Genomic DNA, 17,491 nt, shown 5'->3' on the forward strand with positions numbered 1-17,491 from the left:
AGTTTCAAAACACTTTGATTTCTTTCTCATTTAATAATGGAGAACACTACTACTTGTTATATCCCACACCGTACCTTACTTTGACGGGAATGGCACTCACTGTATAGATTCACATTAAAATACGCAATACCTGCAACAGTAATGTACAGATGTAGAGTTGTGACCACTGTGTTCACCAGCTGCCATCTAGTGACGTAAAAAATTTGATACCAAACCTCGTAATAACTGAGAGGTAGCCATTTACAGAATTATTCAAGATTTTTATTAAAAAATGTGAGATGAAAACAGTGGTATGATACAGAAACGAGGATGATAAGAAACCTTCCCTCCAACAGTTGGTATGATTGAATTGAAGGCTGACATGTCAAAATGACATTGTTTTATTGAGCAAATGGTAACTGAGTGAAAACTGCTTTTATCGTATCTTTTCTCTCCACATATGGTGGGTGGGTGGATGGGAAAAGTGCATCAACTCCAATTTTTCACAGCATCCTCTTAACATTAAAACTCATTTAGATTCTTAAATTAAAACTGAATTTAAGATATTTTTAATAAAGGGTAACAATACTCTACCAAACACTATAAGAGGATCATAAAGTAAAAATACACAAATGAGGATTTTGGGGAACTATTTAAACTGTAAAAATAATTTTTATCGAAAACAACTTTTATGGAGTTAACGCACTTTTCCCACTCACCCATGATATTTTGTACACAACTAACTGAAATAAATCTTATGAAAAGCTTTATTTAATATACTTCTAAACTTCTTTGATTAAATTTATGACATCTTATCCAAGTGCCCTGGCCACAGTATCTCAGCTGAGTGACGTCAGGTTTTTGCATGCAAATAACCTTTTTCTCTTTATATTTACCAAAATAGTTTTTGGACAAATTTCTACGAGAATCCGAATAAAGGTACATACAAAATTATAAATGAGATATTGAACGAACTTTGGAAGCAGAATTTTGTTTTTTAGATAGTGCAAAAACATATAAGAAGAATGATTTCTAAATAAAAAAAAGATCCATTTTATGGGTTGTTTCTGTTATTTTTATTATGACCAATTATATTCTTGTGGGCTCCAATTGACCCCTCACATAGGCAGTCGTGTTCCTTGATCACTAAGACACTCAGATCAGAAGAGTGAAGGCACTTCTGGCTGAACCTACAAAACAGTGAAGTTTCATTACGCCATATGTGTGAAATTTAATGACCTGTACATTTTCGTCAATAGTCTGCCTGACACGTTCTACTTTCCTTTCGAGGAAATCCATACTCAAGATTTTTATTGTTCTTAAAATCCATCGTCTGCATCCAAGTTGAAAACAAGTGAATCTCGACTACTTGCCCACGTCATACTTGCAAGTTGCCACCTTTGTTGGTTTCTGGCAATGCATCATGTGCAGATGTTAAATCGAACTTTTGTACAAAATTTCATGCTAACAAATGAGTGCATGTGCACGTTCTTTGAACATTTTTACGCCGTTAAAACCGAATTTCTTATGTCTTCGAAACATTGCATTATGTTCAGCTTTCCTTACACTTATAGATGCAGATGTGTCCAATGTGCCTTAAATAATGTTGTGAAGTCTGACATGTGAAACCTTCAACCAATAAGAATTCTGAAAGAAAAAGTAAAATGACGCAAATTTCAGGGTATAATGGAAACAATATTACCAACATTTCTATTGGTTTTTTTTTCTTGTAGGATCCAAAAATGCGAATCACTGGGTGCCAATATGTACTGTCATCATTCACGACATTCTAACATGGTTGTACAGGCACATTGCAAACTGTTCAACCCCAGTGTCGAATGATTACTAGAGGCTTGATTTTTGGTAACAATGATAAATGAGAAAACATTCCAAACATAATTTTTAGCCGTATTCCTTCTTTCATACACTTACATATACCGTAATAATTAAGCAAAATAAAACCCCTTTATCAGGAAAATTACAAGTTAGTGCGATTCTTGTGTTCATTTCCCTGTGTGTCTTGGGATGCTAGCATTCATATTGTTTGCCATTCTCATCCTACAACCCACATACACCAAATACTCGCTGACTGTTGCACAACTCTTCATGCAAATAATGTTGACACTATGCTAGTGTGTATAGAATGTCGAATTATGTTTATAGTGTGTGTAAAATTTTAAGCAAATAGGCATCATAAATAAAATTTGATAATGACAAATATGCGTTAAAATGGCTATTTATTTCACGAAATACCCACCAAAACAGAAGCAAGAAAAGCACCAAATTGAGGAGTTTGATGTCACCAAAAAATCAGGCCCCTAATGATTACCTCTGGACGTCACAGTGACATACCACAGGGAAATGAGTTATACAGAATAAATAATTTTAACACAGATTCAAACTTTATGCTCCTGATGTTTCACTCTCGCTTTACCACCTATTAAACACCGTATCTACTCGATTTTAGGCTGGCACTGTAAACAAAAATTGCTAAGAAACCTAGGCAGTTGTACTTAAAAATATGTGTCACACTATTTCAATAGTTCTACAGAAATTTACAACTTGACATAAACAAGCCAAGTGTATTAATATAATCCGTCAAATTAAATACATTACGTTGTTATAATTCTTTCTTGTTCGTTTCTTCAGTCATGAAGCATTCTTTCTGAGCTGAGATCACTGCAAAGACTAGTTTGTATTTGCACTTCATGATGAATGATTGCGATATATGCGTTTTTAGGCTCCCACAGTGAATGTGAACTACATTCAGGCTCCATGGAAGGATCACCTATCTATGATGGAGCCTGTGTGTAGTTCCGAAATGTTAACTTCCAGCACACACTGGAAACCCAAAAGTCTATTTCTAATGATTATGATGATGAACATGGATGTTTGAATGTTTTAAGATATCCTGTTTGTGTATGATCAGAGGAAGACAAGCACATTGACCAAAACTTTTGATTTCAATGTAAAAAATATCCATAGGAGTGTTGCATTCAGAGGTTTGTCTCCAGCAGCACGGCTGGTTTCTCGGTGCCGATCAGCTCGTCAAACAGAGTCTGGTTTGACTGGGGTGGCGACGGGTCATCCAGTGTGGTCTGAGCAAACCTCAGCATCGCACTGACCAGCTCACCCACTGTCCACTGCCGATCCAGCAGCACGCGGCACACCGTGTCGAGCTGCAGAGCAACACGAGTCATGTCAACCTGTTCGAGTGCTTTGGAAGCAAAGAATCTTTGTAACTCACCTTGAGAAGTCGATGGTGGCTACAGGTGTAGTAGTAGAGGCAGGGCACACCAGCGACACTGGCAGCCAACCACTGAACTACCAACTTCAACTGTGGGTCTCCAACTTGTGAGGACCCACAACCCCAGTTGCCCGTGGCAACTGACCGTATGCCTGAAGCAGACTCTGTCTCGTTTGCCACGCCACTCAGCATCGATGCCTGCAAACAAGAGTCACTTGCAATTCTTCTGCGAGAAGACAGGATTGTCTTAAAAGGTAACTTTCCAGTCCCAGGAGAACGTCATTATGTTTAGAAGTGCAGCATATGAAACAGGCTGATAGCAACAATACAGACACTGTGCTCGAATGATGGAAACAATTTTGCAGTAACTGTCATCAAGCATTTCTGTAATGGTGACGAGATGAGACAGGCAGACATCTTTCACTCAGTGGTACTGTAATCAGCTAGTTTCTAAAATAATATAGCCCACTCATGACACTCGGGAGGAAATTAAACACAATAAATATGGGAAATGCCTGTTATTATTCGGTTGAGAAGCTTTTATCATCCAGTCTTGTCAAAAAGTCTGAAAGTTAGAATTTATAAAACGGTTATATTACCAGTTGTTCTGTATGGTTGTGAAACTTGGACTCTCACTTTGAGAGAGGAACAGAGATTAAGGGGACTTTCACTTTGAGAGAGGAACAGAGATTAAGGGTGTTTGAGAATAAGGTTCTTAGGAAAATATTTGGGGCTAAGAGGGATGAAGTTACAGGAGAATGGAGAAAGTTATACAACACAGAACTACACGCATTGTATTCTTCACCTGACATAATTAGGAACATTAAATCCAGACGTTTGAGATGGGCAGGGCATGTAGCACGTATGAGCGAATCAAGAAATGTGTATAGAGTGTTAGTTGGAAGGTCGGAGGGAAAAAAGACCTTTGGGGAGGCAGAGACGTAGATGGGAGGATAAGATTAAAATGGATTTGAGGGAGGTGGGATATGATGATAGAGAATGGATTGACCTTGCTCAGGATAGGGACCGATGGCAGGCTTATGTGAATGCGACAATGAACCTGCGGATTCCTTAAAAGCCATTTGTAAGTAAGTAGATGTTCCTGATATGGCAGGCAATGTTGAGTCTATGCCTTGCTGTCATTTTGTTGTTATAATACTGTATTGTTGAACTGAAAATAGATAGTCTGAAGACAAACTTCTGAAAGTTCACCTGCAGATTCTATGGAAAGGGGTGTAGATGTGGAGAATTAATTGTCTGCTTGCATTTTACTTTTTATGATGGTGAGATCTTTATTTACATGAACGTTAGTGACTAAACTGACTACATTGGAACTGTTCTTGTCTTCTTGGTGAAATCGAAAAAGTGTCTGGAGTGTTTCACAAAGGAAAAAGTATTCCCACATAGTTTTGCTCTAACAAGGGACCTAGGGCTGTATTTATTTACATTCCATGGTATTTTCACAGCTAGAATAGAAAACACGTCAAAAGAATCTCAAGAGTAGTAGTGTCCGGGATTGTGCCGCATCTTCTTCTTGAAGTCCCATAATACTGGTCTGGTGTTTTTCTTGGCTTACCACGCACTCTTCTTCCATTTGGTGACCAATCAAATATCCTTTTAGGCCAGCATTGTTGATCCATCCTCCTTAGATGTCCAAATCATCGTGGTGTTCTTCTTTCAATCCTTTCTAGAACCGTCTCTTCTGTCTGCATCAGTCTTCTTATTTCTTCATTCCTGATTCTTTGCATCCGAGATACTCCTGCACTACTTCGTAAATAATTCATTTCCACTGCTAAAAGTTTCCTTCTACATTCAGCATTCGGAGTCCATACTTCACAGTTACAACAAAGGACTGTCTCAACTAATGCTTTTCCTATATGAATCTTAGTTTTCTTGGCTATGTTTATGACCCACCATATTGAATTCACGGCTCCCAAAACTTTCCTTGCCTGTTCAATTCTAATTTTAATATCTGCAGACCCAATTCCTTCCTTTGTAACTGTAGTGCCTGAATATTTAAATTTATCTACATGTTTAATTGATTCTCCATTAGCAATAGCAATTTCATATTTACTATTCGAATTAGCGACCAAATATTCTGTTTTATAATATAAATTTCCATTCCATATTCTTGATATTAATTGTACAGATTTTAAGCATAAATTCTAGGTCATCATCATCTTGAGCGAAAATCACCTGGTCATCTACAAAATTCAGAGTGAATAAATAATTAATCGTTACCAATTGGTATATCCATTCCTCTGCAACTTCTCTTCCAGTGTTGTTGTACTTTTTTCAAATATAAATTAAAAAGCAATGGTGAAAGGCTGCAGCCTCTTTAGTAGTGCAGAAGGATTGTGATATCCATTTACCCTGTTCAGTATGTGTTTGATTATTATTGTATAATTCTTGAATAATATTTAGAAGCCAGTCATCTGACTGCAGATTTCTCAGAACTTCCCGTAATAGGTGTCGTGGAACAGAGTCATAGGCTTTTCCCAAGTCAGTGAAAGCCAAATGTGTATCTAATTCCCTTGATCTACAATCTGTTGCACCACAAATACAAGATCTCCTCCTGTTCTGCCCTGGTTGTTTATTCCAATTTATTACAAAGTCTACTCATTGCACAGTTGACATTCTTTCCTGCTTCCCTTTTTGTAAATTGATGTAATATAAGAGGTTTTCCACTGTAACGGTATTTGTTGTACACTATGCATTTGTTCATAAATTTTGCAAGAGTATCCATAAGCTTCTTTCCACCATATTTAACAAGTACTATTAATAGTACTATAAAGTCTTAATTATAGTCACAGTCTAATTGAAAAATGTACAGAAGAGTTTTACAATATACTAGTACAACAAAATGAATGGTACATCCTGCTTGTGGATCTTGGGAAATTCGTAGAGGTAGGGGGAGTTTACTGTGATTTAAAAAGTAATAGTATAGGAGAAAATTGATTAACATTATTTTGATGGTTGTAATCAGCTTATGAATGGTTTTCAAGAAATCATTTTACAGTGTTACGAGTAATAATTTTGAAACAATGGTAAGTTTCCACTCAGTTTCACTTCAAGAGAGTTTACTTACACTGTAGGGCTGTGTCCAGCCCTACAGTGTAATTTGTTTTGTGCTTTGTGATTTTTATGCAGAAAAATGACTTCTAACCCATCTGTTACACAATACAGAAAGTGGAAAGCAAAGACTTTAGCCGATACAAAAGTTAGTGTATGTAATAGGACCCGAATCACGCAAGTTAAAATCCAATATTATATACAACAGTGGGTAGGCATTGGATACACACACATCATATACTGTAATTCTAGGCCGGACATAAAATGAACATATTGTGTGCAGTTTAAAATTAAAATAAAGTGATGACCAAAATTGAGAATTTTAATTAAGAGTGCAATACATCACAACTGTGTTGTGACTTTGAACATGCACACGAACAGATGTGAACAACAATGACATGAGCATTTTAAATATATTTATCAAGTCCGAAATGTTAATGGAAAGAAACCACTAAACGTACTCTTTCACAAGAAATACAGAGAACTCTTTCGAAACTGCAAATAATTCACATTAAGAAAATAACATAAGCAAGAGCTTCCTTACTACAGCAGCCACAGCGGCCATGAGCATAGAAATGTTAACATGAAAGTGGATGCGAGCTGTTACAGATTATAAAGGCATTACATTCATATTCAGCCGATACGCAAACTTGCATTTTATGCTGAAAGGGTATTTACTTCGTCCAATACATTTCATCAGTGATCTTTATGTTTAAATCAAAACTCTGTATTTAGGAACATGTAACAACGTGCATTTCCAGTATCACATTAGAACAACGTCGACAGAAATTTGCCAAAGCAAGAAGTTAGTCAGATCTGTTCAATTATAAATTGTAGACATGAGTACTGAGACAAAGAATGTTACTTCTAAGACAGAGAAACCACAAATTCTTTACCGAATAACATGACTTTATGCACGTTTCGTTGAAACCAGACATAACTCAGAACCATGACACGTTTCTACCTGTTTGACCTCATCTAGAACAGGAAGACGGAGCCAGAACTCTTGTGGAGCCAGTGTTTGCACTACGGACTCTGGAACCAGGCTAATCCACGGAATGCAATGCTGTCCAGGCATGTCCTCTTGCTGCTGTGGCAGGGCAGACATATTCGTAGAAGAAACCATTTCATATAAATATAAGGAAGCTGAGCTGTTCATTCAATATTATCAGGCTGAAATGCTATTTTGTAAGGAAGTTTGGATTAATGTTGGAATACTTTATTTAATTTATGCATTTACTCGGACTTCATAACAGTGATTGTAATATGCAGCTCTATTCTTCACATGACTTTCTTTGGGACAGAAGTAAACTCATCACGGATTTACAGGAAGAAGAGGTTACAGATTCCAGATAAAGTTTAGCAACGATCTCTCGTAACAATCATCCCATCATATAAAAGGCTGGAAAGGTAGGTGTTAGAAATGAACCATATTTTAATGCAATGTATGATTTCACTTTTGAACACTCATTAGTGGCTTCATAATACCACGCTTTTATGATGTGATAGGGTGACTACAATGAACAGAAGAAAAACAGAGATAACTTAAAATTATGCAATTTTAAATTTAAATGGCAATTCTGAAGAACTAATACACTTTTAGGATTGCAGCAAACGACTGACATGCAATTTCATTCTTACATGCAATGAGTCTATTCTTAAATAGACTAGATGCATAATTTGTAGTTTTCATATGTTGCAGAAGACACAGCCCTGCAGTATATGTTGACTACACCCCAACTCTGGCTACTAGCAACAGGCATCTATAATGAACATCGATCAAAATACCCCTCATTTCTCATGAAAAACAAGAACTGAAAAGACTACAGGGGACTTTACGTTGTCAGCAAACGGCTGGGTACATTAAAAAGATTGATTTGATATGTTGGTCATTACATTCTTTTTCTTTTCGTTTGGTGAGTCTATAACATTATTCGCAACAGTTTGGAAAAGTTTTGTCACTTGATCCTACTTCTCCCACACTGCAGTTCAAGTCCAGAGGGAGACGTGGACATTACAGACATTATTCATTTTATAAGGCAAAAGACTTCTTTGTTAGATTTATTATTTATTATCAACAGAGAAAAATTCGCTCTGGCACTGGGGATCGAACCCAGGACCGTGAGCAATGCTGGGGCTCCATCCACAGCACCGGATCGAACTCCTCTCCTTATGGCCTACTTGATGTTTCCATGGTACATACAGTGATTTGGGTGGCTAGGAACCAACATTCATGTACTCTTCGAAGATCGAATCTATGAGATGATATTATTAATTTTTTATGTTTATTATTTACTTTTTCTCTGTTAATTTATTATCAGTTTCTAAGATTACCAATAAGAGAAATAAAGTAACATTTGAAAAGATAAGGCGAACGTCATAGACAATAGTGAAAAGTGAATGTTTGCTGCAGTGAGAGCCTACAATTTGTATAAAATCTGTGTGAAGAGGAACGAGACATCTTGGCATGAATAGTTAGGTCATTATGATATGAATAAGGGCCAAATTCATGGATTACAGCTAAGTAAAAACTGTACCGTAAACCATTTAATTGTGAGACAAGTATTAGAGGGAAAAGCATTGACTTCCATTTCCTGAAAATTCAAAAAGACAAACAAAACCTCTAGAGATCATACATACCGATATATATGGTTCTACGGAAGAAGATTCTTTAGGTATATATTTTATAACCTTCATTGATGACTGCACGCGAATGTGTGTTGTAAAATTTTTAAGAAATAAGAGTGAAGCTTTAAATGCATTCAAAGAGTATAAAGCAAAAGTTGAAAATCAGATAAATAGCAGGACAAAATATTTACAATCTCGGAATATTCCGAAGTGATACAGTGTTAAAAGTTGTGTAATCAAGATGTATTTACAATCTGTTAATGGAACCGAGTATATTAACAGAGAATTTAATGATTATCTTGTGAAGTGTGGTACAAGGAGAAGGTTATCAGCATCAACACTGCCCAACAAAATGGAGCTGCAGAACCGAAAAACTTATCTTTGGTAGAAACTGCCAGATGTTTGTTGATTATGGACGGGTAGAAAACCTACGGTCACTTACTTTAGAGAATATGGTTCAAGAGGATTTATTCGTAACAAAAATAGAAACAGAAGAAAATTCGATGGCCGTTCAATAGAAAGGATTTTGATGGGATATAGTTGTTGTTGTTTTCTAATGCCAGATGTTTGACAAAGTCATTTGACCTCTTGCACTCCAATATTTTTCAAAGATATTATCATGACCAGCCAATGAAGCACAGATTTTGAGGTGTTCCGAATCCATTTCTTGGTTTGAGTTGCACAATGGACAGTTAGGGGACTGATATATTCCAATTCTATGCAGGTGTTTAGCCAAACAATCATGGCCTGTTGCCAATCTAAATGCAGCTACAGACGATTTTCGTGGTAAATCGGGAATTAACTGTGGATTTTGAAGCAGAGTTTTTTTCCCTTGGGATTGTGTTATCAAATTTTGTTTGTTGAAGTCTAAGTATGTAGATTTAATAAATCTCTTCAAAGAGTAATACGTAGATTTAGTAACAGGTCTGTAAGTAGCAGTGCTGCCCTTCTTTGCTAAAGCATCCGCATTCTTGTTTTCCAGGATTCCACAATGTGATGGTATCCATTGGAATACAATTCTTTTATTGAGTGATATTAATTGAGAGAGCATTTTAGTTATTTCTACTGTTTGAGATGAAGGTGTGTGTTTAGAGACGATTGATAGAATAGCTGCTTTACAGTCTGACAATATAACTGCATTCCTAAATTTATTGATGTGGCATAGAAGATTCCTGAGACTTTCACTTATTGCAATGATTTCTCCATCAAAACTTGTTGTTCCATATCCAAGTGATCTATAAAGTGAGAAGAGACAGTACGTAACACCTGCATCGGCACCTTGTTCTCTGGAGATCAAGGATCCGTTGGTGTATAAATGAAGCCAGTTTTGTGGGGGGGTACCTAATATTAATTGTCTCTAACGACAATTGTTTCAGTATTTCAGTGTTTACTTCTGATTTCAGTATTTCTTCTGTTAAATTTAGATTATATTCTATATTTAATAGAGTTAAAGGGTTTGGTTTAATTTGTAAGTTTTCTTTTAAATTCGGGATATTGATTTTCTGTTTTAATTCTTGAACAATGGATATGAAACTTTTTTGAGTTTTCAATCTACAGAGAGGACTGAATGAATGCCAATTGTTTCCTGGTAATCTGATAACTTTTTCGTATTGAATCAGTGCTTTTTCTTCTATTCTCATTTTGATACTGTTAGACTAATATTAGTGAGGAATCTCATAGAATCTATTGGAGTTGTTGATGGAATATAGTAAAATGCAAAGACCTTCCATATGTTGTTACCTCAAACTAAGAAAACAACAATCGCTACAGATGTTAAGTTTTTAGAAACTAAACTAGAAGATGAAAATCGCAGTTCCAATGAAAAAGACGGATGATTTGGAAGAGAAAATGCAGAATGAAGGAAGGAGATAAGATTCAAAGTGATGTAGAAAAAATAAATGACTGAACCATTTACACTGCCACGAACACAACCATTTTGACTGGATACTTTTGGAGAAGCCAGTTGTTTGGGCTGATTTGAAAAAAGTGAGTGAGAAGAGTACTTGCAAATTGAATGAAAGCAGTTTGATTGATTAGGCAGTGAAATTAAAATCTTTTGCCAGAGAAAGAGAAAAAAATACAGAATTTACCAATTCATTAGCTAGTAAGAAGTGGACAATGTTTTTCAAAAGTTGTGTCTCAGAAGCACTATTCTGAGCCCTTAAAAATTGTCCAGTTTTACTTTTCTCTCCCTGTCCGCGAGTTATTTCTGTGGCAGTATGTCTGCCTCCAGAGTAGCCGGCCCGAGTTCGATTCCGGGGGGGGGTGAGAAATTTTCTTGTAAAATTTCTACCTCAGGACTAGGAGAGATGGCGGTGCACAACTTCTAATCACTAAATTGTGCACCAATATGCCTGGGTTAAATCCCAAATCTCTCTGCAGTGCATCTGAAGGGAAGGCATATGTCACTGTTGATAGTGATTCGTCCGTCAGATGGGGACATTAAGCTTGGCAGCCCCCTTGGTGCTATTCAACAGGAGTAGGCTACGTGCCGGCACTGGGTTTCCCCTTCCCCCTTCTTCACCTTCATCATCATCCTCACCCGTTCCCTACACTACACTTACATACACTCACTCTAGTACATGACATAACTCTTCACTCGTAACGTGGTGTGCACCTTGAAAATGGGTCACAGTTCTGCCATCTATCCGCAATATGCGGAACCTGAATCACGTAAGTGAAGTGAGCACACACACGCACACATTTTCTCTCCCTGCGCATAATGCTAATGTAGAGAGAGTATTCTCCTTAATGAACGCTCACACTGGACTGAAGACAGGAGCAGATTAAGTTTGGCATCAATAAGGGCAATTCTTGATATTCAATACAATATGTCAAACTGATTACAAGTAGCAAAATGTCGAAGTATCTAGATTCTGTAAAATCTTCCGAAAAATATGCTTGGTATAAGAAAATTTAATGCCCATGAAGTTAAAGTAAGTTATGTGAATTTCTTAACAAAGTGTCAAAAATCAAAATACATTAACGTTCCATAACAAAAGTATGAATTGTACATCAAGTTCTCAAGTAGTCTATTAAAATATTGACGTGCTTGTATTGACATTATACCATCATTAATAAAGTATGACTCATAATAACTTAACCTTGTACCTTTGTCCCTATATGCAGGGCATATTGCGCACGACCTAGCTGAAGATCGAACATGGGCCACCTGGATGGAAGACCAGTGCGCTAACACTTGAACCACAGATGCGACTAGGTACAATGTCTTAGACCACGACACTATGGCGCACCTTACCTGGTCTTCCAGAGTGCACTGGTAATTATTACGATAGGACCTCTGAGATTACAACATGCATTATCTCTTTATCGGAGAGTTCAACACACAAGAAGAAAGTACACGGAAAGCCGGAAGTCTCCATTGAAACAATTGCTAACAATGGACAAAAATAAAATCCTGCGTCGTAAATTTTACGAGCATTAACTTACCTGTCTAGGATTAAAAAACAAATACTGATATAGTTAATAAAAATTGTTATGACAAGAATGCAACATTATGATGCTACTAACAGTCCAGATTAAACTTATTCTCAAAATATATTTCGAAAACACTTTCGGGATTATTGCGTGAAATTTATGCCACAACTCTCGAGACTAGATTTTAATTATGCTGGATCTCTGTTCTGGCCCAACTTCAGCACTGCTTACAGTTAAAAATGGTAATGCAAGTGCTGGAATTTACAGTAAATTGTTTAGCTTCTATATATCTCTTGGAAAGTGGAAACACACTTCGATGATGAAGTAGAAGCAAAAGGACAGCTCTTAGACAACTCCCCAGTCACATAACATTTTTGAGCAATTTCAAATCAACCCTACAAACAATTACATCAATTGAACCTATAAATAGAAAAATTAATTAAAATCAGAGTACTATTAAATGACAAGAAGAAATAACATTTCAATGGATACCTTCCCACAGTGAAATCAAAGGAAATGAGACAGCAGACTCCTTGCAAAACATTAAACAGAACCCCCTAACAAATGTTCCCTTTCAAAATGTAAAATTATGGATCAACTATATATTTTAGGCAAAATTCAAACAATAACTTCACGACAACAGTAAAGATAAACCCTGGAACGTTCTAGTGGAAAGACTAGCATCATCCTAGATTTACCAAAAAATATATCAGTTGCAATCTTTCCACCAACAACTGGCCATGGCTGTCTAGCTTCTCATTTACATATATTCATCACCCCTGTGTATATTCTTTGTGAGGAGTCAAACTCTGTAATGAATAAAAATTATCTAATGAGGTGCACAGCAATTAAAAAGGTAGATGCTGATATATCAACTCAACTTACAACATACTACTGGGACGCTCGCAACAGAGTATATTCAAGTCTTGAGCATTGGCAAACAACAACAAAAACACATTTTCAGCAAGCCTAATTTATAGCAGAATTTATTTAGAACGTATAAATGATGTTTCGTCTCTCCTGGGGTTTGAAATACGATTGTACAAGTATAAAAAAATGAGTAAACGAAAAACGTGTAACTGAAAAAAAATTAACAAGGAACTATACGAATTTTGCCGCAACTTCAGGAAAGAAAAAATGCGTAAGTGTGAAACACATAATAGTAATATGCGTTACAAGAGCGGTATGTTGACGTTTTCATGGTCGAGGAAAAGATTGAAAAAGCGAAACGTAGTTGAGCTTTTTTAATTTCCGAGAACATGAAAACAAACATACCGCTCGTGTATCGTACATTATTTTGTGCGAAGATCGTTTATTACATACCTGAAAGACGAATTTCAAATTAGTTGCAATAAAATCTACATGTTGGTTTCTGTTTAATGACGACAACTTCGGAAAACCAAAATATCTTTCTTCAACATTGTTGCTATAAAATGTTTTCTGTGTTTACTATACTCCAGCAGGCCGTGATATACGTCTGTCTTTTTTTCCCCCAGTCTATAAATGCGAACTTAAAACAAACGGTAAGGTTATGTAATAATTTATTTTTCATTTTAATATTTTAACAATATTATTTATATAACATATTGCATCTGGAATCTTGTTGATTTTTTCACGGCTTCCTTAATGTTACTTGTATCAGGAATGCAATAAGTTTCGTGGAGTAGTAGACTTTACTTAATTTTTGCAAATATTTAAAAACAATAATTAACATTGCAATTTAGGTGAAATTGCAGTGGTAAGTTTCTAATTTATAATTATTACTATGTTAAACGTCTCTAAAAATAATATGTTAAAAGCCTAAAGCAGTAAAATGAATGTCGCGCTTAAGCGGTAAGAAGAGGGAAATTGTTATGTGTGTTACGTTGGGAATACTGAATGTGGTATTTCACACTTACCGCGTATTGGTTCTGTGCGGAAAACAAGCAAATACGCACGATCTCGCACAAAAGAAGTTTTACTATACAATTTTAATGGAAAGCAAAATGGGATAAATGATCCCAAATTGCGGCCATTAGATAACAACAACAATTTGAATGGATTTATATTTTTCGAAGTCGAAGCAAATAAATTCTATTAACAAATCATAAAATTTCAGACTTTTTCCATCTTTACAACTCGATCTGAAGAATGTTGTATTCAATCAATAGCTATTTACCAGCTGCGAGGTGAGTCTGTGCTTATGCCGCGCCAGCTCCAAGCTCAGAGATCGCGCCACCAGAGCGAGCTTAGTCTTGTTGGTGGTGGCCTCCAGCGGACCTTGCTGGCCCTCGGTGAGAGGGACTCCAGCAAACGAGTCGCTGAGGGTTCTCTTAAGCAGACTACCAGCAAAGCGCACCACGGCGATGTCCCGTGCGTCCAGCTCCCGGTTCTCGTCCACATCATCCAGCCAGCGGCTGTACTGTTCGTACAACTCCTCCAACTCTGAAATGTAACAACCAGGGCAGATGCGAGTGTCTTATACAATTTACTACACATATTCAAAAACATCATTTATGGTTATAGAACTATGCGGTACATTTCTACTCACACCCATTTCAACAAACTGGAGCCTCTAGTACTTATTTCTTTCATACACAAACTAGCCACTTAAATATACATGTAGGTCATTCCTGTCTCAGATTGTAAATGAACTAATACTAATAAAGTGTACATATACCGGTACCCTAAAACACTGGACACTAACAACAGAATTAGAATATGCCCCATTACTAGTAATATTAACTAAGCGTGAAGGCACCATACATTTACATATGTAACGGAACTTCAGTTATTTCTGTTAGTCCAGGTGTATGTGCAAAAGGACCAAGCCATTTAATTTGTCTTCAGTTATAGTTGGACGAAGGTAAGTCTTCATTCTTCTAAATGAAGAAAAAGACCATTCTGCTGAAGCTGTAGTTAGTCTACTGGTAAAATTGCAATTATTTGTAGAAGCCATTGTATATTAGGGTAACAACCATTCCCAGTAAATGAAAGCCCATCGGCAGCTGTTTTTGGTTTCTCAGTAGTTCCCCAGTATGACCGCCATAAATCTATTTTTCCTCTCAATTCAGTGACCGTGCTACTTAAGTCACTCTCGTACTTCTCTGCAGCTTTTAAAATCTTTGCAACATCGAAGCTTGTTTCGAACAATAAGCTGGTATAACACTTCTTCTTGCTTCTTAGAGAAACATACTGTTAACTCTGACACCATAATGTGGAATGTACACTGGAGTACAGTAATATGTCATCAGGTCACTAAACGGAAGGTTAATGCTATGAATTTAATTGATTGCTTTTCGTGGTACTGACCCATACAAATTTTAAGTTTTTCACTTAATGAAACTGCTCTGGAATAAATTTCTTCAAATTTTTCTTGAACTAATGTTCTGGGGTTCTTCACTGTGTCAATTGTATGAAGTGCTATTTTATTTGCAAGTCAAGTGAAGTACAATGAAGTTGATGGAACAATGGTAAGGTTAGTGAAAAAAATCTCTACAACTACTTTCAATGTGACAATAAATTGAAACTGTGTGATGGCAGATAACATACCATTAGGTAAAGTCCTCATTGTTCCTTCTTGTTCTTCAACAATTTCTTCAAGGAAGTCAATTATCGCTTATAACATATCATGCCTCCCCACCCACCAAGTCTTACATTGTGGTTTGAGCCGTTTTACTTTAGATTCAGTTGGAACAACAAGTTTTGATGGAGAAATCATTGCAATAAGTGAAAGTCTCAGGAATCTTCTATGCCACATCAATAAATTTAAGAATGCAGATATATTCTCAGACTCCAAAGCAGCTATTCTATCAATAGTCTCTAAACACACACCTTCATCTCAAACAGCAGAAATAACTAAAATGCTCTCTCAATTAATATCACTCAATAAAAGAATTGTATTCCAATGGATACCATCCCATTGTGGAATCCTGGGAAATGAGAATGCGGATACTTTAGCAAAGAAGGGCAGCACTGCTACTTACAGACCTGTTACTAAATCTACGTATTACTCTGTGAAAAGATTTATTAAATCTACATACTTAGACTTCAACAAACAAAATTTGATAATACAATCTCAAGGGAAAAAATGGAACTCTCTGCATCATAATCCAGAGTTAATTCCCGATTTACCACGATAATCGTTTGTAGCTGCATTTAGACTGGCAACAGGCCATGATTGTTTGGCCAAACACCTGCATAGAATTGGAATATATCAGTCCCCTAACTGCCCACTGTGCAACTCAAACCAAGAAATGGTTTCGGAACACCTCAAAAACTGTGCTTCAGTGGCTCACCATGATAATATCTTTGAAAAATATTGGAGAGCAAGAGGTCAAATGGCTTTATTGTCAAACGCCTGGCATTAGAAAACAACAACAACTTTAGATTCAGGAAAATGTTTTTGAGTTTTTGTTTCTAGCAATGTAGCCTACCTAATTCGTTTTGCAGATTCCAGCTGAATTTACACACTTCTTTTATTGTCCCGAAAATATTCCTTATTTCTTGAACATTGCAGGCAGACCTTTGATATAGCTAGAGTTAAGCAGTTACTAGCACAGTGACTATAGATTGCTAATGGTTGCACACTGCAGTATTTTGCTGCCATCATAGGCTTGCCCTCGTAAGTCTTGAACTCATAAACCAATATTACTAAGCATGGTTAGTCAGTCCTCCTCCTGTTAGATCATTGACATTTACAAATCCTACAAAACTTCCCTTACTTTGCATATCTAAATATTAATGCGCAATGTTAATTGCTCGCAGGTACTTTTGCCAATTGCCTCATCTACTACTATTTTAAAATACTGACCACTTTTTATGCGAGCTACAATTTTCTGAAGTATTAACTCTCCGCAACATTCAATTAGATGATTTTGAGAGGCTTTACTGATAATTTACTAATAATTTTTGGGAGCTGTTTCTAAATATTCTTTCAATATAGCATCACCACCACTGACTTGATATTATCTGAGAAGGGCGCGAAAATTTCCTTCCCTTTCAGATACTGTGCTTGAATCTAGTAGGATTTTCTGTCGTCCCTATGACTCCTGAGAGGAATATTTTGACAGCCGCACAAGAGAACAGTTTCTGCGATTGGAACTAGCTGCTGCCCATTTTGTTCCATTAGTTTCTTCAAATGGTTGT

General features: G+C 36.5%; 1 protein-coding gene across 3 annotated transcripts in view; it reads right to left on the reverse strand.

The window, feature by feature from the left end:
• Positions 1–239: 239 nt before the first annotated feature.
• Positions 240–17,491, reverse strand: part of LOC138697002 (uncharacterized) — a 61,313-nt gene continuing 44,061 nt past the window's right edge. For all 3 annotated transcript variants that reach the window (XM_069822592.1, XM_069822591.1, XM_069822589.1), the window contains exons 11-13: positions 14,523–14,788; positions 3,227–3,424; positions 240–3,158 (exon numbers count right to left, since the gene is read on the reverse strand). In XM_069822592.1, coding sequence (XP_069678693.1) covers positions 2,976–3,158; positions 3,227–3,424; positions 14,523–14,788 — 647 coding nt within the window. In that variant the 3' untranslated portion in view covers positions 240–2,975. The remainder of the gene's footprint in view (positions 3,159–3,226; positions 3,425–14,522; positions 14,789–17,491) is intronic.

Source organism: Periplaneta americana, chromosome 3 (assembly GCF_040183065.1).
Source record: "Periplaneta americana isolate PAMFEO1 chromosome 3, P.americana_PAMFEO1_priV1, whole genome shotgun sequence".
NCBI lineage: Eukaryota > Metazoa > Arthropoda > Insecta > Blattodea > Blattidae > Periplaneta > Periplaneta americana.